Raw genomic sequence first — 19,481 nt, forward strand, 5'->3', positions numbered from 1 at the left:
TGTGGTTTTCTGTTTTTTGGTTTTTTGTTTTTTAAAAGTTTATGATATATGCCCCATAATGAATCAAAAATTATTAAAATTTATTAAAATCATGATAATTTTGAAAACTGACAACAGAAAAGTGGAAACACCTTTTTCTTGTTTCCTGTTTTTGGTTTTCAAAAAAACAGGAAATTGAAAACCAAAAATGATGCCAAACAAGCCCTAGAATTGCTGTTGTGATGAATCATGAAGAAAAGGAGGTAAATCGAATGGTGTAGAAAAAATAGATTGTTATACGTTGTTAGCTACTTGTGCAAAATCAGAAATTTCTCCAAAAACTTCATGCTTTCTTGGTGGTGTGCTTGTACAATCTCCAATTGCAGTACAACTTAACGTGACAATATGCTGCCTGTTCGTGATGGTTTCTTTGATATGCTTTGGTAATCTTAACGTATATTTATAGTCATCCTCTTTAGTCCTATTCCTAAATATTGAATGTCCGGTAGAATGTGATCTTGGAAACTTTTCACTTATGAACGGAACTTCTCCATTTCCTTTACAATCCAACAATATCCCTTCATCAATAGGCTCATCCTCCTTAATCACAATGCTAATCGCGTCATCATTATCTCTAGGATCATTTCCATCAACGATTTCATCTACATTATTGTTTCCGGTACTAGTTCTTGTACTCTCAATGTTGGGAAGCCTCTCGGGTGATTGCCTCGTGTCTAAGGCATCAAGGTTTCTCCGACAAACCGGACATGATTTATGAGACTTGAACCACAAATCGATACACTCTTGATGGAAGACATGGCAACATGTCGTCAAGAGTCTAAGGACATCATTATCATCAAACTCGCACAAGCATATAGCACATTCAAGGCCGAACTTGTCACGTCGATAATCTTTAACACTTGAATATGTAAATATTGGAAATGAGTTTACAATGCTTGAGTCTAGGCCAGGAGGAGTAAGGCTAGTTGGATTAATAGGAGTTCCACTAGGAGTTTGCCTATTATTCAAAGAATTAACTATATTTTCAAGAAAACATCTACAAAAATATATAGAAAAGAAACCTACAAAAAACATGACTAATAGAAGTATGGTTAACACGAGTGTAACGGGTGGAGTAGGGTCTTGAGGAAATGGTGGTTCGGGAATAGGCGCATCCGACGTCGACATCGGCGTATTGATGATCAAAGGGTTTGATTATTGGCCGGAAATTTATTACTCCGGCCTCAACTTTTTGCATTTGAATTTTTTTGATTTAGGAAATTAAACAACCATGTTCTACACTTGATTGAAATTTTATTTTTTTTCTTCTTGTGTGAGACTATTTTGTGAGGGTTGTTTTGAGAAAAAAGAGGAGAACTTTAAGAGCAAATATGCATGAGCTTAGTACATGGGTTCCTTAAATAAAGGTTTGACATGTAATCGAAGTTGAAGTGTGTAAGAAGTATTACCTACCATTAGTGTTGAGCGAGTCCTTGTGAGAAGAAGTAGGAAATTTGTTGAAGAGGTTTAATTTATAATACATGAAAATAATGACATTTTTATTAAGAGATTAGTGGTTAATAAAGAGTTTGGTGTAAGAGTTAAGTCTATCACTTGAAATAATTCAATTTCCTCAAAGTTGTTACAAAAGTATTACAAGTTATTTCTACTTATAGAATACATTTACTATATTTGATTTAGAAAAGGAAAAAGTTAATAAAAAAATAAAAAGGAAAAAGTAACCAACTATATGGGAAAATGGGATTGCTACATAATTCCTCTAATTTAGAAAAGTTGTATAATTTCTCTTTAGAGGTTAAAGCTTTTATTTTGAGCATAAATTCTTAGTTGTACATTAAAAATACATAGTCAATCAAGCTAATGGCTTGTGATTTTGTTTGAATTATTTTAATATGATCAATTTTAATATATTGTCCTTTAAAAAATTAGACAAATGTACACAATCAATGATAATGAAGGTCAAACTAATGCATTAAGATCAGAACAGAGAAAACCATAAAAGTCAAATAATTCATATATTTATTTTTGAATCAGATGAAGTTATATGTTTAACTAACATTTAATTCTCCATTTTGGCTTGACTTATTAGACCGAAGGAATTGTTGTTAATTGAGCATAATAACAAAGTAATTTGTATTTAGATTCCATAATGTACTCTTGAACAAAGAATTAAACGTTTGATAAATTGATAATATAATGTTTCATAACAACGACTAAGCTTACATAAACGTAATAATACATGTATAATACTACCATATGGATCTAATATAATGTAATTGGTGTTATATCATATTAAAATTAAGTGCTAAAACTTAAACTCTACAAGTACTAAGAAGACCTATAATTATTAAGTGATGTACGTATCATCGCGACGTTGCTTTAACTTATCTATATATATGTATAGATTTTATTTTTATTTACAACATAGGACCACTTATTTGTACTCCCTAGTTGTGTGAAAAAAATGGAGTAGCTTGCGCTTTGATTAATCTTGAAGATAATTAATCTAAGTTGCCAAAAGACCTTCTATATTAGGAAGTTTGATTAATTAATTCGAAACTATATAAGTTGATTCTGATCTTAATCAATAGGATGAGATTCGAATTCCACGATTGATTTCTTCAACTTCTCATTGCTAATCTTCTGTTGAATCATTTTAACGTCGTCTTGGAAACTATACACACATCAACATGAGAAATTCAGGTTAGATAATTAAACTACTACTATTTGCCAATATCAATGTTAAAGAAGAAAATAGTCACCTCTACAAAAATAGTAATGTGTCAGAGATTTGAGATATTGAAAAATATATAACATAATGACTTATTATGAGAGTCACGATGATATTAAATATGATTGAAATATCAATTTTATATGGATGATTAACTAATATTAAATGTGATTGTACTCTTACTCAACAATGAAAGTAATGGAAAAAGTCTACATACCTAGATATAATGGGAGTTCAATGTATGGTATGTACTTCAATTCATTCATGTGTTAAGAATTCCTCAATATTCCTTTCAAATCATTATGTTTCTAGTCAATCTCATTTATATAGTTAAATTAACATCATTCTTAATTGTAATGTTGCATGTCCAAATCATGAATATTGGCATGCATTATTAATCTACTTATACATACAATTAAATCAATGGTATTGACTTTTCTGTTGTTATTGTTAACTCGATCCTAAGTCTCAAATTTTGGCATGCATTAGTTTTCTTATATGATGATACTCTGTATTAACGTGACAAAAAGAAAAGTTTAATAATGCTATTTTAGATAGATTTTATACCTTTGGGCATGTACGGGTGTTGAGGGCAACAAGATCTTAGCAAGCTTAATCGCATTTTCGGGGCGATTAATGACATGATTAAAGCATAAGTAGCGTCCATAAGTGGAAATATCTTCAAAGACATGAACATGAGCATCCACCAAGAAGCTCAAATCAACGGTCACAAGTACTCCATCTTGGTACATCTCAGCCGCTCCTTTTAAGTAAGGGTGTCTAATGGTAAGATCGGGCCCCACCAACAAACCAGCGTTGATTGTTACCATGCTAATTCCACGGTCCATTGCCAACGCCCATGCACTCTTCTCCGCTAAAGTCTTTGATAATGCATGCCACAACTAAAAACAAGAACAAAATTCAAATGACTTTAATACTCCAATTTTTTTTTTTTTAAAGACTTTAGTACTCCATTATATTGCTATTTGACCTTGAATATTCTTAAAATCTAGATGAGTGTAACATATTCTTACCTTAAATTTACGACAAAAGCTTACATCGCTCCAATGTCTCTCGTCAAGATCTGATAACATTGATTGACGATCTTCTCTCCAAAGAATGGTGGCAGCCGATGATGTGAAAACTACTTTGTCAATAGTGTCTAACTGTGCACAAGCCTCTAATACGTTTTGTGCGGCTCTCACCTCTGTGTCCACTGTATACTCCTGAATCATAATAGTAGTATGTTAAATTTAGTACTGTCAAATTCGTCACAATTGAATTTTGTTACAAGGAAACTAGTTTAATGATCAAAAGTTAAACTTTAATAAACAGCAATTGAGTGACTTTGAATTAGTAGTCCTAAGATTTCTGAAGCGTTGACCAGTATTATAGAATTAGACATTTTCTTCCCAAACAGAAAAAGCCCACCGAAGAGGACCATTCATTTTGAAATTAATAACATGGACAAATGGCTGAATTTTGATCCACAATTATGGCTGACATAAAAATTTAAAATCTTGTTATCCTTGTTATTTCCTAAAATTCCACAATTTGTTGCAAAACCATGCATGTATTTCCGCATTAAATGTCATATTTCGTATATTAACTGCACTTGGGCACCATCAAAACGACAATCACCTTAACTAAAAGTTGAGCACTTAAATTTACACTTTCTTATTAAATGTTTGCTTGAATTGCATGTAGACAATGAATTTTGAAGTGCATGACAATTAATTTGGTCTTTTCATCCAAAACATTGATTGAATAATTACTCTGTATTTGTTACTCCCTTCGTCCCTAAATTACATTCCTACTTTTAGCATTTATTCCTCACATAATAGAAAGAAATAGGAATGTAATTTAGGGACGAAAAGAGTACCATTGTTCGACATGGAAAATGTTTGGGTGACCCTAAGGGTTGCTACCAATAGTATGTAAAATAGAAGAGTGTTAAAATTTATACCAATTTGATTCAATGACTATAAAAATAGTACAAGTATTGTACATAAAATATAAAAATAATCAAGAATTGACCAATATACTTTTGTTATTATTTACACGCGGAGTCATATGTAATTGTCTACTTGCACATATCGATCAAAATTTGACAATAAAAGGGGCAAAAACTTGGAAACGATATAAATAGAATTGTATTCTTGATAACCATCTCTTTCATGGTAAATTATTCAATGAATCCAGTAGCTTTCAGCCTTTCATCAATGAAATAAATTAAAGGTTGCAAAACCATGCACTCTAAACAAGTAAGTTTGGTGCAGTGTTTAATCACATGCAAAAGCTAGGTAAGATATTTGTACCAAAAAAAAAATAGAATTGAATCATTTGATTGGATGATCATATATTCATATGATATGAATACGTATAGTATATGATATACCCCGTATTAATAATTGAATACACATGCAATGATGTGGAAAGGCATATAATATGGTTGTATCAAATTTATTGTTCCCTCTTACATAATTCATCGGCTTTGTAGCTGTAATTGCCTTTTTCATAAAAGGTTTCAAATTTTGCTCCAACATTGGACTATTAATTACTTCGTATTAGACTATAGTCACTATATGACTATAAATGTATAATACATGTGATTGAGGTATACTTTCATTTCTCTTTTGCTCATTTATTTAGGCTACCATCCGAATCGAGTTACTTGCAAGTTGCAACTCTCTTCCAAGCTTTCCATTCGTATTTTAGGAGATATTTAATGTATTAGGATGAATTTTGTATCACTTCCTTTGTTCTTAGATAGTAACTTCCTCTGTTCTTAGATAGTACTAAAGTTACTTTTTTTTTTCGATTTTTGAACACTTCAAAGCAATTGGCCACTTAGCCTTTAAATTTCTAGTAAGTTAAAATTTGAACTATTACCTTGACTAACTACAAAGAAAGATAATAATTGTATGAAAGTAAAGGAACTATGGACACTAGTAGCTAATTTAGAGATTACTTATATATCCATTTAAAAAAAAAAAAAAAATTTACTTATATATGTGCATGGTAGGGTCAATACATGTTTGATTGATTTTAAAAAGTCAATACGTCAATATTTGCGTTCAAAATCTAAAATTCGAAGTCTATAATATGGAATTTCTAAACATTTGACCCCACAATCCATAAGTTTATCGGCCCTTGGATATTATTGCATGATATGAGTGACGTCATGATGGGAGTGGAGATATAAATTTTAAAAAATCAAGGATAATTATAATTTATATACCAAAATTCCCTTAAAAATTAACCCGTAATCTAAATCTTTATGTTTTCTAGCTATTTTATACGAAGTACTTAAAAACCAAGGTATTATATATCTAAACCATATACTATGAAAAATATAATAGGGTATAGAAAAATCTTGAAATGAAAATAAAAATACATAGAAAACGAGGAATAGTCAACTTACATCATAGACAGGCTGATCGTATGGAAGTTCAAAACTGTAGAACAAAGCAGAGCAACCCTTCAAAGCATCAAGAATACTATGATAATCAAAAAGATCACAATCATAAATCTTCAACTTTTCATTTCCATGATCATTACTCAACCCCTTCAATCCTTTCAATTCACCTATATAAAATTTAACAATATATAATCAATAATGAACCAACCAAAATATACAATTAACACAGGTTAATTAATATCTTCGTTACTACAATTAAGTTGTTCCTACTTCGACTTTTTTTGTGACATAGTCTAGCTCTATCGAAGTAGGAACAACGTCTAAAGACAGAGGGAGTATAAATGTAAAGTATAATACATTATAGCGAGCTAATCAATGTAATTAACAAATACCATGGGGTTGAACAGCAGCATGAACAATGTAACCACGTTGAAGAAGCCGCCTTACAAGACTAGAACCAAGGGAACCAGAAGCATCCATAACACACACCGTGTTCGAAATCGGAATAAACGATGCAGGCGCCATAATATTTGAGTAATAATCAGATAATTAGATAGAATAAAAAAAAAAAAAAAAGATTTAAGGATTGTTAATAACTTTTTTGTATGTTGGTTAAATATAGCTAGGAAAAGAGAGGGTTTATGTGTGTGTGTGTATATATTTATGTTTGTGTGAGTTTGTGTATATATATAGCTCCAAAACTTAGAGTATAAATATAAATAATAAAAAATAGTGTGGAATTACAGAAGTTGGTTCAACATGAAAGATAGGCTATGTTTGTGTGTGTATATATATATAAATATAAAGTATGAAGATATGGAAGGAGAAGAAAGGGAGAGCTGGCATTCAAAGAGTGTGGGTTGTGATAATAATATTAAGTAGTGGCGAAGGAGGTGGTTGTTAGAAGGGAGAAAGGGAGATGATGTGAAGGAAATAAATGTTATAAAATTTAATTACTGTTTAATTAGTCAACGTACATGACTAATTAGGAGAAGAAGATTAGATGAAGAGAAATAAGGTGGATGGAAGTTGGGAAAGGGGGAAGTTATTAAATAAATAATTAAAATGAAGTATATTGTTATAGGAGTTAAGCTAATTTTGGGATGTAGAAGTTTGGTAGAAACGTGTGTTTGTCAAAGGAGCCTCATTTGCAAGAAACCAAACTAAACCAAGCCTTCTATGTTTATTTCAATGTTTGTGTAGGGACCGTTTTGTGAATTGAAGGCCGGATATGTGTTGTATGTATGCTGTAATAATTCGAGATGTGTCTTAAGTGTGTTCGGTAGTTTATACTCCGTTTTATTTTTGTAAGTGTCTATATGTTTAATCGACATATTAGTCAATATGAAATCTTAACCGATTATATCTTAGTTGACAATATGACACGATTCTAACAAGTACTAACAATATATACTCTTATATATTAATTGGCTATAATGTGTTATACATTGAGACAGTAGCAACAATATTTATTCTTATATACATACAACACAAACATTAATTAGCAAATTATGTGGTATATGTGAATAGTGCAAATATAAATCTAGGGCATTTAAAAAAAACAAAAACTAAATATTATTTGAGCATTTAATTGATAAACCGTACTTCGTAAGTTTTAACATCTTTAATTATTTGTCATACTGCTACTTATAATATCAATGCATCATTACAAGCGAAGGTGTTACATGTTTGAAGTGATAGTGTAACAGACTGACAACCAATAACATTTGTCATTTTTAATATCAATAATAGTGCAATAACTAATTAATTAAGAACTTTATAATTTGGTATGTATAGTCTTAAATGACACTTAAATGATACGAAGTATAACGGAGTATGAATCGTATTAATGTTACGAGGTAGAACTAACATATCTACTAGCCTTCACTTAGTTGTCCGAGTCGTTGTGCTTTCTTGCTAAGCTAGTGGCTATTGAAGGGGTACGATGTGGGGCTTGATTGATTAGCCAGCTTGGGTAAGGTAACGGGGTTGTATGGGACCAAGAGGGCATTAATAGTTGATTAGAATTGTTGACAAAATAATCAAAAGATTGAGACCTAGCTAACTAAATAATTATGGATGGATATGAGGTAGGTAGAATGTCGCAAATTGCTAATTCTTTTTAAAATGATAAATTGTTTGCAACATTTTGTACTCAAACTCTCTTTGTACTAAATGCATGGTTAAAGATTTTTAATTTCTTTCATCTTCGATATTTGTATAGATTTTAATCCTAGTCCTCTTTTACCTACGCAAAGAAAAAAAAAAAAGGAAATTATCTTGTCATGAATATCTAATGTCTCATATGTCCATATGAATATCTCATCATTTTGTATAAAGGTCATAGAAAAGAATAATATTAGTACACTTGTGTAATGCATTAGAATTTTTTTTTCTCCGATCATGACTTAAAGTTAACACGGTATTAAACCATTTCTTTTATAAAAATATCCGAAGAGAATTCCTGTTCATCTTTTATTACTACTCCGGACAATTCAATATCAGTTGCCGATCTAATAAATTTAGAACCAATGATCGGTCGATGACAACCACAAGGTACGTGTGGCACACAAAGTAACAAGGCCTACGTACAAGTGTACAACTACGAGTCTACAACAACAAGGGTATGTAGTTTGGTAAAGGGGGGTTGGTTAGTTCCGTGGGAGGGATAACAGGAGCATAACAAATGATGCAATTTATTGCAGTGAGCTGGCCATTATTGCCTACCAATTTAAAGATACACACCTTCTTCTCTTAAATTACTCTCTTAGCTTTTATTTTACGGACAACAGAACTATAGCTGGCTTATGTTATTGCCCTTTGTATTTAGATCTCCTTCTATTTTGGTAAGTGCTATAACTTCTTGACATCATTAATTTAGTCATCACATCAAAAAAAAAAAAAAAAAAAAAAAAAAAAAAAATAGTAGTCGTATGATTTAGATTATATTCGTCATTCATGAAGTCATTTTTTCTTGGTTTTTTTTGTTAAGATAGCTTACACATTTTCTTAAGATTAAGAGCATTTGGTATTATGTCGTCATAGAAAAAGCTGAAATTAATTAATCGTTTTCTTTACCTTGTTATATGCTTGTATATCATTTTCTATTCTTTTTGTGTGTAATGTGATCAATTAAATCACAAAAGGCAAAGAAATAGATGAGATTTCAACTCAAACTATATATTATATATGGATCGGATATACCACCTCAATACCTTAATCAAAAGACAAATAAAGTATATAAATTGATAGTTATTTTAGGCTCTGTTTTTTGAGCTTTTGAGTAAAGCATAGGAGAGTAGGTGTCAGCAAAGCAGTTTATTTATACTCAACAGATCAGACCGCATTAGTTTAAAAGAACAGGACCTTAATTTAACGATTTTAATCTTAAATAAGTCTTTATTATGCTTTAGTTTTGTCCATCAAAAGTATGCTTAAATATCAACCTCATCACCAACCCTTCATATTACACTAATAATATTCATAGCTGTTTAATATTGAACGTTATGCCTCTGATGTGCATTAAAGTATTAAATTAATAAAGTACTTACATAAATGTAAGAATTTTGGATATTTGAAGGTTTTGGTCAACATTGACTTCTGCTGTTTGTCTTTTTACCACGACTAGTGCATCAGTATGATAGTATATGACTCGATCTGCATTGTTTTGCAGGTTTCTGACTTTATTTATTTTTTTTTTTTTTCCGGAAAGGTTTTGAAATTTTTTAGTGCCGTCTTTTACTGAATTATCACTCGGTCTTTCCCCAAAGTCCCATACCCATTTATCAATTTTGGCACGATTGTAAATATTATTCGTATTATTGCAAACATATGAATTTGGTTTAATCATATTTTCACTAGCAACATCAACGTAGACAGCTATGTATAGTGTATCATTCATTCATTCCCTTGATTGTTTAAAATTTTAGGAAAATTTGTCAATTACTACCGCGTATTAATGCGTATTTGAAAATTACTACCGCGAAATAAAAAACTTGTGACTTACTACCGTAAAACTTCAAAAAATTTGCGATTACTACCAATCTCCATTTTAAATCGTTTATGACGTCACTAACCCATGTTAAACCCATGGTTAACCTATTTAACCACCTAAAAATAAAAGAAAAATAAAAAAAGGCCTAACCCATGGTTAACCCCCCCCCCCCCAACTACCCAATTCAATTTCCCTCCTCTTTCTCTCTCATACCACACAAAATATTTGCAGCCTCTTGTATTGTTGTCCGCATCAAAGTCTGGACAAGCTACAAACCTCCTACCAGGGTTTTCTTTGGTCCAGGACTTCATAATTGAAGTGTTCAACCCACATTTGCATTTCCAACCCTTCCACCTTGCCCCCCTAAATATCTCCATGTTGAGTCAACAACAAAAACACAAACTTTTATCACTTATTATCTTTAAATCTTAGTTTAATTTAAAGAAGTATACAATACCCCTAAATTTGTCAATCAAAATTGCACTCCAAAACCCTAAATTGCGAATTCCAGAAATGTCGTTAAACCCTAGAATTCTAACACAATTAAACAACAGTTTGGGAGCGAAATTAAACAAATTGAGAATTTACCTGAATCGATTTGAGGACACCTTCGAGGTATTAGTCTTCAATTTTGAGAAAGAGCAGCAATTTGGAGAAATTTCTAAGTTGCTCAGTTTTCTAAATTGGGGGAAAAGAGTGAGGTTTAGTTATGTTAGTTGGGGGGGTTAACCATGAGTTAGACCTTTTTTTATTTTTCTTTTATTTTTAGGTGGTTAAATAGGTTAACCATGGGTTTAACGTGGGTTAGTGACGTCATAAACGACTTAAAATGGAGATTGGTAGTAATCGCAAATTTTTTGAAGTTTTTACGGTAGTAAGTCACAAATTTTTTATTTCGCGGTAGTAATTTTCAAATACGCATTAATACGCGGTAGTAATTGGCAAATTTTCCAAAATTTTACTAGTTTGTGTCATGCAACATTTTGTTTACACGGGACATCAAAGTACGTGTAATATATCGTGGATCATATTTATTTATGTATGGAGTGCATGGAATTATAAATAATAATATAATATTTTGAGATTATACTTATACTTAATTCCAAATTTATTTTGACTGAAATTTTTAACATTGTAGTGTGTAGTGCTAAGATTGCTAGCATATTAAATCAATCAAATGATATCATGAAGTAATTGACTTACAAAATAAATATAGAACCTTACCAACCATTTACAATTTATTTGGGTAATATTGGGGGGGGGGGGGGGGGGTGAAAGGGGAAGGAAGGGAAAGGAAGAAGGATTAGTTTTCCTTCCAAATATCTCCACGTAAAGGGATTATTTTATTAGAATTTAGTCCTTTAATTTCTCTTTCCTCCAATTCGCTTTATCCCTAAATTTTTATCCAAATGAAAGAAACTCCCTTTCCTCCATTTTCTTCAATCCAAACACACTATTAACGTATTAGTCTCCAGCCTCTTACTAGGTTTACAATTTATTTTGTTTTTCTATGTCGAAATTTCAACCCTTTATTTAGTTTAAGTCACTTATTGTTTTTTAAATTCAATAAATCTATGCAATATGAATACAATTTGTCTTTCGTCCTTCATCTCTCCCTATGACCGAGTTGTCATTTGTGTGTTTAATAGGTTGTTTCTCGGTAAATTATTGTGAATAAACAAGTCAATTGATAACGAAATCGAAAAAGAGATTAAAAAAAATGCAAAAGTTCAGATCTGCCTAGACTAGGGCCAACTTTTTTATTTTTTTTACCAATACCCTTTTTTTTAATGAAATATTAACATTATTGTTAATGCATTAGCTTAGTGTTAGAATATTAGATCACTCAAATGATATCATGAAGTAATTGACTTATCTAATAAAAAAATAAAAAAATAAATAACCTTACCAACCACACTTCCCTTGCTCGGTCTCCTCTTACTAGGTTTATAATTTATTTTGTTGTTTATATCGAAAGAAATTTGACTATCTTCAATCTTATATTTACTTATTTCCTCCTCCTTAAATTCAGTAAATTTGTATTAACAAAGAATAAAAATCATTTTACTCTATACTAATAATAAAAATAAAAAAATAAAATAATAAAATATAATAATAATAATAATAATAATAATAATAATAATAAAAAATTAAAAAAGGCCTTGAAATTCAACCATCACATGAGTCAACGTAATAAAAAGATCACGAGATCAAATCACACTCCTCTTTCAAGTAAAATATTAAGAGATCATGAACTTCAATAGTAGCTTAAGTTATGGTGAAGTCATTTGTTTGTTTAATACTTCCCCCGTGTTTTAATACTTGCTTCATTTTTCATGAGCACGTACGGTGATGTAAATCTTTGATCAATAATATCTTTAATTATCCATAAGTGCAGTAGAAATTGTTTTATATATTCGGGTGCACGGTGCACCCAAGAGTATTTATTTTTTGCTCGTTTTGATGAATATTGCACATTTTATCATTAAATGAACAAACAAATACCCTTGGGTGTACCGTAAACCCGGGTGTATATACACAATCTCTTATCTATACTACTATATAAAGAGAAAGGGTCTTTTGGGTGATAAATATGTCTTTCCCCAAAATGCCCTTCTCAATTTACAAAATTACTTATTCACAAATTAATTAAAAAAAAATCATAACTACTCACAAAAAAAAAATCTTTTAAATAAAATAAAAAAAACTAACTACCCACAAACCAGAATTACTATCACTAACAACAAACCAAAATTATCTATTTTTCATAAAAAAAAATAAAAATAAAATAAAAATATCCTACACACAAACCACGTTTACTTTTTTTTTTTTTAATTAAAAAAACCATGTTAAACTTTGTTAAAAGATAACTATATCATAATTTTATTAAACTAAGAAAATTAATACCAATATAGTTCCCTCAAAAAAAATCTAATATAGGCAACATATACCACATTCATCTATGTTACCAAAAAAAAAAAAAAAAAAAAAAAAAAAAAAAACATAACAATTCTTAAAAAAATAAAAGGAAAAATTATACATCTATTTAATCTATATACGTACTATTATCGTAGATGTTTAATCTATAGTTTTCAATCTTTTATATAAAAAAACTCAACAAGCAACAATATTTTATAAGGTTAATTGAGGTACACAAAGTGGAGTAGATGTGCTATTGACATTTTTTTTTTCATTCTTAAATGTAAAGTTTACGTAAGTATTGATTTTCAAAAAAAAATCTATAATAACAATTTTATGAGTAAAATAACAACTTCCTATATTATACACGCGTAGCGTGTGTCTCATAGCTTGTAATTTATAACAATTGAAATGAAAATTAATAATCTATTTCTTGAGATAATTTCAACAAGCACCCACAAAACTACTACCTCCGATTTTTTTTAGTTACAACTTTGGAATATTTTATATCTCTCAAATAATGTCATAAAGTTGCAAAAAAAAAAAAAAAAAGTGGAGGTAGTATTTTTTTCTTATGTATAAATCACAAATACGTACTATTAGTTTAAGTAGGTCAAATAAATTTTGCAAATCCCTATCCCTACCTTATAAAAAGTGGGAGATTGTTCTTATGAATAGTGCACAGACTACTATACCCCTCAAAATGTTTTTTTACCTTCTTACTCCCAAGTGTAATTTTGTAATTATTCTAAAAACCCATCAATTAATTAGAAATTAAATGATGAATGGAATAATAAAGTTTAAAATTTTCTATATTTAATTTAATGGGGTTTATGATTTTATTATATGACAACATTAGTCACTAGACAATGAAAGGTTGTTGCTATATGTGGGAGTTTTTTTTTTTTCTATATTTTGTGAAGGTCGAAATTAACAACTTACATATAATCGTGTTTAAAGGACATTGAAACTAATGAAATTAATCTATGATTGTGCCGAAATAGATGTACTAGAAAGAAAGGAAACCAAACTAATTATGGTGAAAAGGGGAAGAAAGAAAGAAGGGATTCAAGGGAATTATTAAGGGAATCATGGCTTGCATAGGGTTAATTTACTGCAAAACCAAAAATTAAGGTTAAGCAATAGAGAGATATTTCTTTACCGATCCATTAACTCCTCCACTCCGCGCGCTTTGACTAGTAATGCCCTGGTAATGTAAAATGAGCAAGTAATAAAATACAGACCCGAAAAAAAAAAAAAAAACAGTTGGACTTTCTAGGGAGTAATGGTCCAACAAGATTACTTGCAAGATGGGCCCATATCTTCTTATGGGCTATATCCAAAGTAGCAACTCAAATACCATATCCATTATCCATCAAACTAGTAACATTCAACTGAAGAAGAAGAAGAACTGAACAAGATCGATCGAAGAGAAATCAATTTGAAAAAAGATGACTGCAATTTCTGAATCAGAACCTCAAACATCTTCATCTTCTTCCTCAAATTCAACTATAAAAACAACAGCAACAACTGATTCTTCTTCAACAACTGGTTTAATTTTATCAAACACAGAAACTATACAATCTTTCCTCACTTCTTCGTCAAATCTCCCTGAAAATCTCCGGCAATCTGCACTTTCTCTCTCCTCTCAATCTTCTCTTCCTTATCAATGTCTGAGATCCATCTGGGTTGCCTCTGACCCCACTACTAGACCCTCTCTCTCTCTCCTCCTTCGCGGTTCTTCTTTCCTCTTCAACAGCCCTAAGCCTCGAGAAAAGGTATCAGCTCTACTTTTCCCCTTAATTGCATTCTTTGGGCTAAATTTTTTCTGGGTTTTAATTTTGCAATCAATTCAATCTTTTATTTTCTGGGCACTTGTGTTTTGATGGTGATTGACTAATACTTAAATTGGGTGTTTCAAATTTTGTTGAGTGAAATTGCATTTTGTGGGCAGTATTGTATATGATTATTCAGAGCTATTCAAACTCATAATGTGGTTAGATTGGATGTTTGTTGAGTGTATTTTCCATGTTTTTGAGTTATAATTATGATTGATGTTATTAAAGTAAATGTGTAACAAATTCTAATTTTGTAGTTTGTATATTGATTATTCAGAAAGAAAAAAGAGAAAATTCTGGTTTATCATGCTTCTATGAATTTTGATAATTGATGAATTCCTATCTCTTCCTACATTGCTGTCTCACTATTGATGGGGGGTATATGTATCTTGATGTATTCGTGTTTTGGTGCATTTGTTAGGGTTATTGAGTATGATGTTGATAAAGCTATATAAATTAATTTACAGTAATTAGAGGCCTCTGTTTAGGTGATAAGTTCAGGGTGTGTATAAGTGTATTCTGAATTTTTGATGATCATTGGATAATTGATGAAGGAATTGAAGTACTTGGAACAAGTTTTGGTTTTTCTGCTGTGATGCTTGAATGCGTGTACTTGAGTTTCACCTCATTTTCCCTACAAATACTTTGATGTTTTCGGGAATAATTAGAGGCTAGAGCTTGGTGTAGCCAAGTGCCCAAGTCTATTTGATTCGAGTAGCTTATACTGGTTAGATATGTGTCTAATGGTTGGGGATTTTGGTTATGTTTAGAGTGAAGAGCTGAAAGCAAGGTTGAAGAAACTAGAGGAGTTAGCTGAGAGGAAAGCATATGCAGAGCTTGTGAAAGATATTACTCCGAAGGAGCCAAATGAGCCCTTTTCAACTTACAAGGACCAACTTGGATTTGGTAGGTGGCTTTGGACTTTTACTTGCTTAACATGATGCAAAATATATATCTATTGTAATTGATGATAACTAGATATTTGTCTCGAACTTATGATGTGCTTTTAATTCCATGTCGGTTCATTATGTTTTCTTACAAGAAATTGTTTCTGGCAATTCTTGTGAAGTCGTGTGGTTAGATTTCCCCTTCAATTTGTTTCAAAGGTGTTAGGTTCTTCTTTAAAGTGAAGTCGAGACCTCTGGCCAACAGCCAAAGTGCCAAACCCTGCTTTGTTGTGAACTTGTGATCTTATGATGTACTAAAAGCTAGATTAGACTGATTTTGGTTTCAAGTTAATGGAGAAGTTCCTCGATAGTACACTTGGTAGATTTACAAATTATCTGATATCTAGATAACTTCCTTGAGAAGTTCAGCATATTAACAAATAGTTATGTCAAAGAGAAGATGCACTGTCGCTGGCTTGGTAGATCCAGCATTTGACAGTAGGCCACCACCCTCCCCGTTGTTTTACACAATTTGTGGGATTAAGTTTGAGCGTTATCTGGATTGATAAAATTTTCTGTACTTACATTCAAATCTCCCTCTGGTTCCAATACCTACCAAGATTACTCTTTTTTTTTCCCTCCTTATTCATACTGCAAAGTGTCTGACTGCCTGCTTCTCATTTTGGTCCATGCTCGTTTAGTCGGTAGTCATTATCATCCTTGCTACTATGGTCAATGAGAAATCCATCCAAGGCTTTTTAGAATTACAAGTGGCGACACAATTTGGATGCACATACTTGATCAGTTGATCTTGTGTACTGTAGGAATTGTCGTTTTTCTGTTTTCTGCAACTTGTCTTTTCACTGTCCAAGAGTTCCTTCCAAGTTACAGGCAGTATGCAATTTCCTATAAACACCAGTCACCAGTTATCCAATTTTGTCTCTTGTGCTCGTGCCGGAGTAAAGATTAGTCTTGATTATGACCAACCAGAATCCACTAAAGGCAAGATCCTCCTTAGGTCTTGAACACTGATGTTTTCGTATCTGCTTGAGTGAGAAATTCAACTTCAAAGGTATTTGCATTACATCTTGCTTTTAAACTTTATTTTTTGGGAGGGTTCAAAATCTGAAATTTGGAGATTCATTTTCAAAGAATCCAAACAATGTTAAAATTTCAAGAATCATTTGTTTCCCAAACAATTGCTACTTCGATTCTTAGAATGATCTTTATTCTTACATTTGCATATTAAGAATATCACTACCTTCAGCTGTTCTGCAAACTGGAAGAGTTTTGGCTCGTTAACTCTTTTATGTCTCTGAAATTGTTTGGCTCTTGTCCCTTTGATCGTTTCTTTAATCTACCCCTGTTGATTATTCGTTTAACTTGGGTACAAATTAACTCCTTTTCTCTGTACATCACTACCTTTATAAGTTCCTGCTCTATTTTTTTACTATAATTTTTCATACTGCAAAAGAGAGTGGACATATATAATGTTTGGGTAAGCTAGCATGACAGCTTGAATGAAAATGTGATTTAGCCAAAATGAAAGGAATCTCTGTCTCCGCATTAATATATCTAGAATTCAACTCGAAGTTTCAAACAACATAGAGCATGCTTCCTGTATTGTTTGTTCTGATTCAGGCTTTATATGCTATCAAGCTTTGTTTCTGCAACCTGCTTGCTTTTGTGTGGTTTATATTTGGTTTAGCTAAAGATCAGGCAATTTTTATTTGGCTTAGCTAAAGATCAGGCATTTTTTTTGCAGGTTTACATGTCGTGGTCATTATGTTCACTGGTTATCTTGTTGGATACATTGCCTTCAGGGCATTATTTGACCGTAACCCTATTATGGTAAGTTAATGGAAATTTCACATAATTTATGCTTATAATTGAAGTGAAATTGCTAATGGCGGCTGAATTTTTATTTTCAGAGTACTGCAGGAGGCGTCCTAGGTTTGGTTCTTGGCATGCTTGTGGAAACACTGTTATTCATCATTAGAACTACTGATTACAGTGAAAAATCATCGAAACCTCGCCCACCTTCTAACTTGAAGTTCAAGAAAAATCAATAGGATCTTAGGTTGAGATTCCCCTCAGGCACGCCTCCTTCTCTTTCTCTTACTTTTGTTCCTCACTTAAAAGAGATAGGTGTTCTTGATTTCCAAGTGTTGTATACACTTTTTCCCCCAACAAGTAAGTCTTATTTTGTTGTACACATGACGGAGTATAAGCTAAATGTACCTAGAGTCAAAGCACAATAGAACTTTCAGTTTCTTGTATACATTAAGAAGCTATATCAAAGTTTATACCTTTACTTAGCTGAGTGGTTTTTTCAAACCTCATGGAGAAAAACTGATAAGTCATAAACTGCACATGTGTTTTGAAGATTAGGTTGTAAAACTGCGAAGATTTTTTTTCAAAAAAAAAGGGGGGTTTCTTGAAAGAAGCGGCTAATCTTACCTGCCAATTTTAGTTGATTTGATGAGGCTTCTCTAGTTTCAAGTAGCTCATTTTAGATTGTCTACTCTTCTTTTGAACAAGTTCCAATGTGGATCGGGTAACTTTGATACTTGATCTCTTCAGGTGGGCGACTCGTAAATGCCTGGGAATCGGGTAGCTTGGCAATATCTTTTTTGTTGATCTTACAACTTTGTATAAATCATGTTTATTGTACCCTGTTTTGGGGATTGAAGAAACTTTTCAACTTGTTTGGTTGAATTATGGGATTGTGGAAAGTAGGTTATACTTTAGTATTTTGTCTACGGTCTTGCGATTGGAAATTTGTCATGTGATTATGGTTCAGTAAAAACCGCATGATCCAAGTCTTCACATGCACACTACAAAAGTGGTTTTGGGTTCGATGTACCTGTACTTTCTAGCTAGATTAATGCTTCATCATTTTTTTCTATTTTAGTTTGATTTGATTTATGAGTAATTATAAAGTCATTTAAGTTAATGTTTTTACCTACACTACCAAATCACTCTTGTTATGGACCAAAACAGGAAATAATTATAGGTATTATAATGCTTTTAATTTCAATATCAGTAGTTACTAATTACTATACCCGATCAAACTAGATAATGGGACTCATAGAAAACAATCAATATCCAACACAAAGTTAATGAAAATTACCTAAACCTGATATGATCGTCACAAATGTGAATTTACCAATTTGATAGACTAACCTATTTATCATACTTTGTAATTGCGTATGTCACAAATCTTTATAAATTTGATTATAGATCAATAGTACAATTCGAAATCGACAACAAGTATACATCCACTCGAATAGACTTGTCGAACCTTACCTGATTATGTTCGATGTACTTGGCAAGAGAGTGTTGTTTCTTAAATACGTTCATAAGGGAAATGGATCGGACCATAGTTTTGGTACCATTTCAATGAAGTAAGGACGCCAAGAATCCACTAGAAAGAAAACCATTTGCCAAAGAAAGCAACCTTCAAATTTTTATTTCAACGTAAAATTAAAATTTGATGAGACTTCCATTGTTGTCAACACTCTCAAGTAGAACCCACAATTTGGGGAATATGGTAAAATCCAATTCTAAAAATGGCAATAGTAATGGCACAAATATGATTGAAGTGGGGACCTTAATAAGAAACCATAAAAGAGCACACAGTTTGGATATAATATAACAGTGATCGTACCATTTGTGCGGTTCATCTTTA

The 19,481-nt window shown here is 31.6% G+C and overlaps 2 protein-coding genes and 1 pseudogene across 2 annotated transcripts; 1 reads left to right on the forward strand and 2 right to left on the reverse strand.

Moving 5' to 3' along the window:
* Positions 1–273: 273 nt before the first annotated feature.
* LOC145566978 (RING-H2 finger protein ATL29 pseudogene) lies at positions 274–1,167 on the reverse strand (annotated as a pseudogene).
* Positions 1,168–2,166: 999 nt separating this feature from the next.
* Positions 2,167–6,951, reverse strand: LOC145567922 (cinnamoyl-CoA reductase-like SNL6). Its single transcript, XM_081627343.1, has 5 exons — positions 6,545–6,951; positions 6,156–6,319; positions 3,766–3,957; positions 3,299–3,633; positions 2,167–2,674 (listed from the first exon to the last, which is right to left on the reverse strand). The coding sequence occupies exons 1-5, from the start codon at positions 6,675–6,677 to the stop codon at positions 2,581–2,583; spliced, it is 918 nt and encodes a 305-aa protein (XP_081483469.1). The 5' UTR covers positions 6,678–6,951; the 3' UTR covers positions 2,167–2,580.
* A 7,521-nt stretch (positions 6,952–14,472) lies between these two features.
* LOC145569396 (uncharacterized) lies at positions 14,473–18,698 on the forward strand. The gene is made up of 4 exons (XM_081628743.1): positions 14,473–14,843; positions 15,674–15,809; positions 17,556–17,641; positions 17,722–18,698. Exons 1-4 carry the CDS (start codon positions 14,517–14,519, stop codon positions 17,860–17,862), a joined length of 690 nt encoding a protein of 229 aa, XP_081484869.1. The 5' UTR covers positions 14,473–14,516; the 3' UTR covers positions 17,863–18,698.
* The last annotated feature ends 783 nt before the right edge of the window (positions 18,699–19,481 follow it).

The sequence above is a fragment of the Chenopodium album genome, chromosome 11, assembly GCF_948465745.1.
Source record: "Chenopodium album chromosome 11, dcCheAlbu1.1, whole genome shotgun sequence".
NCBI classification, from domain to species: Eukaryota; Viridiplantae; Streptophyta; class Magnoliopsida; order Caryophyllales; family Amaranthaceae; genus Chenopodium; species Chenopodium album.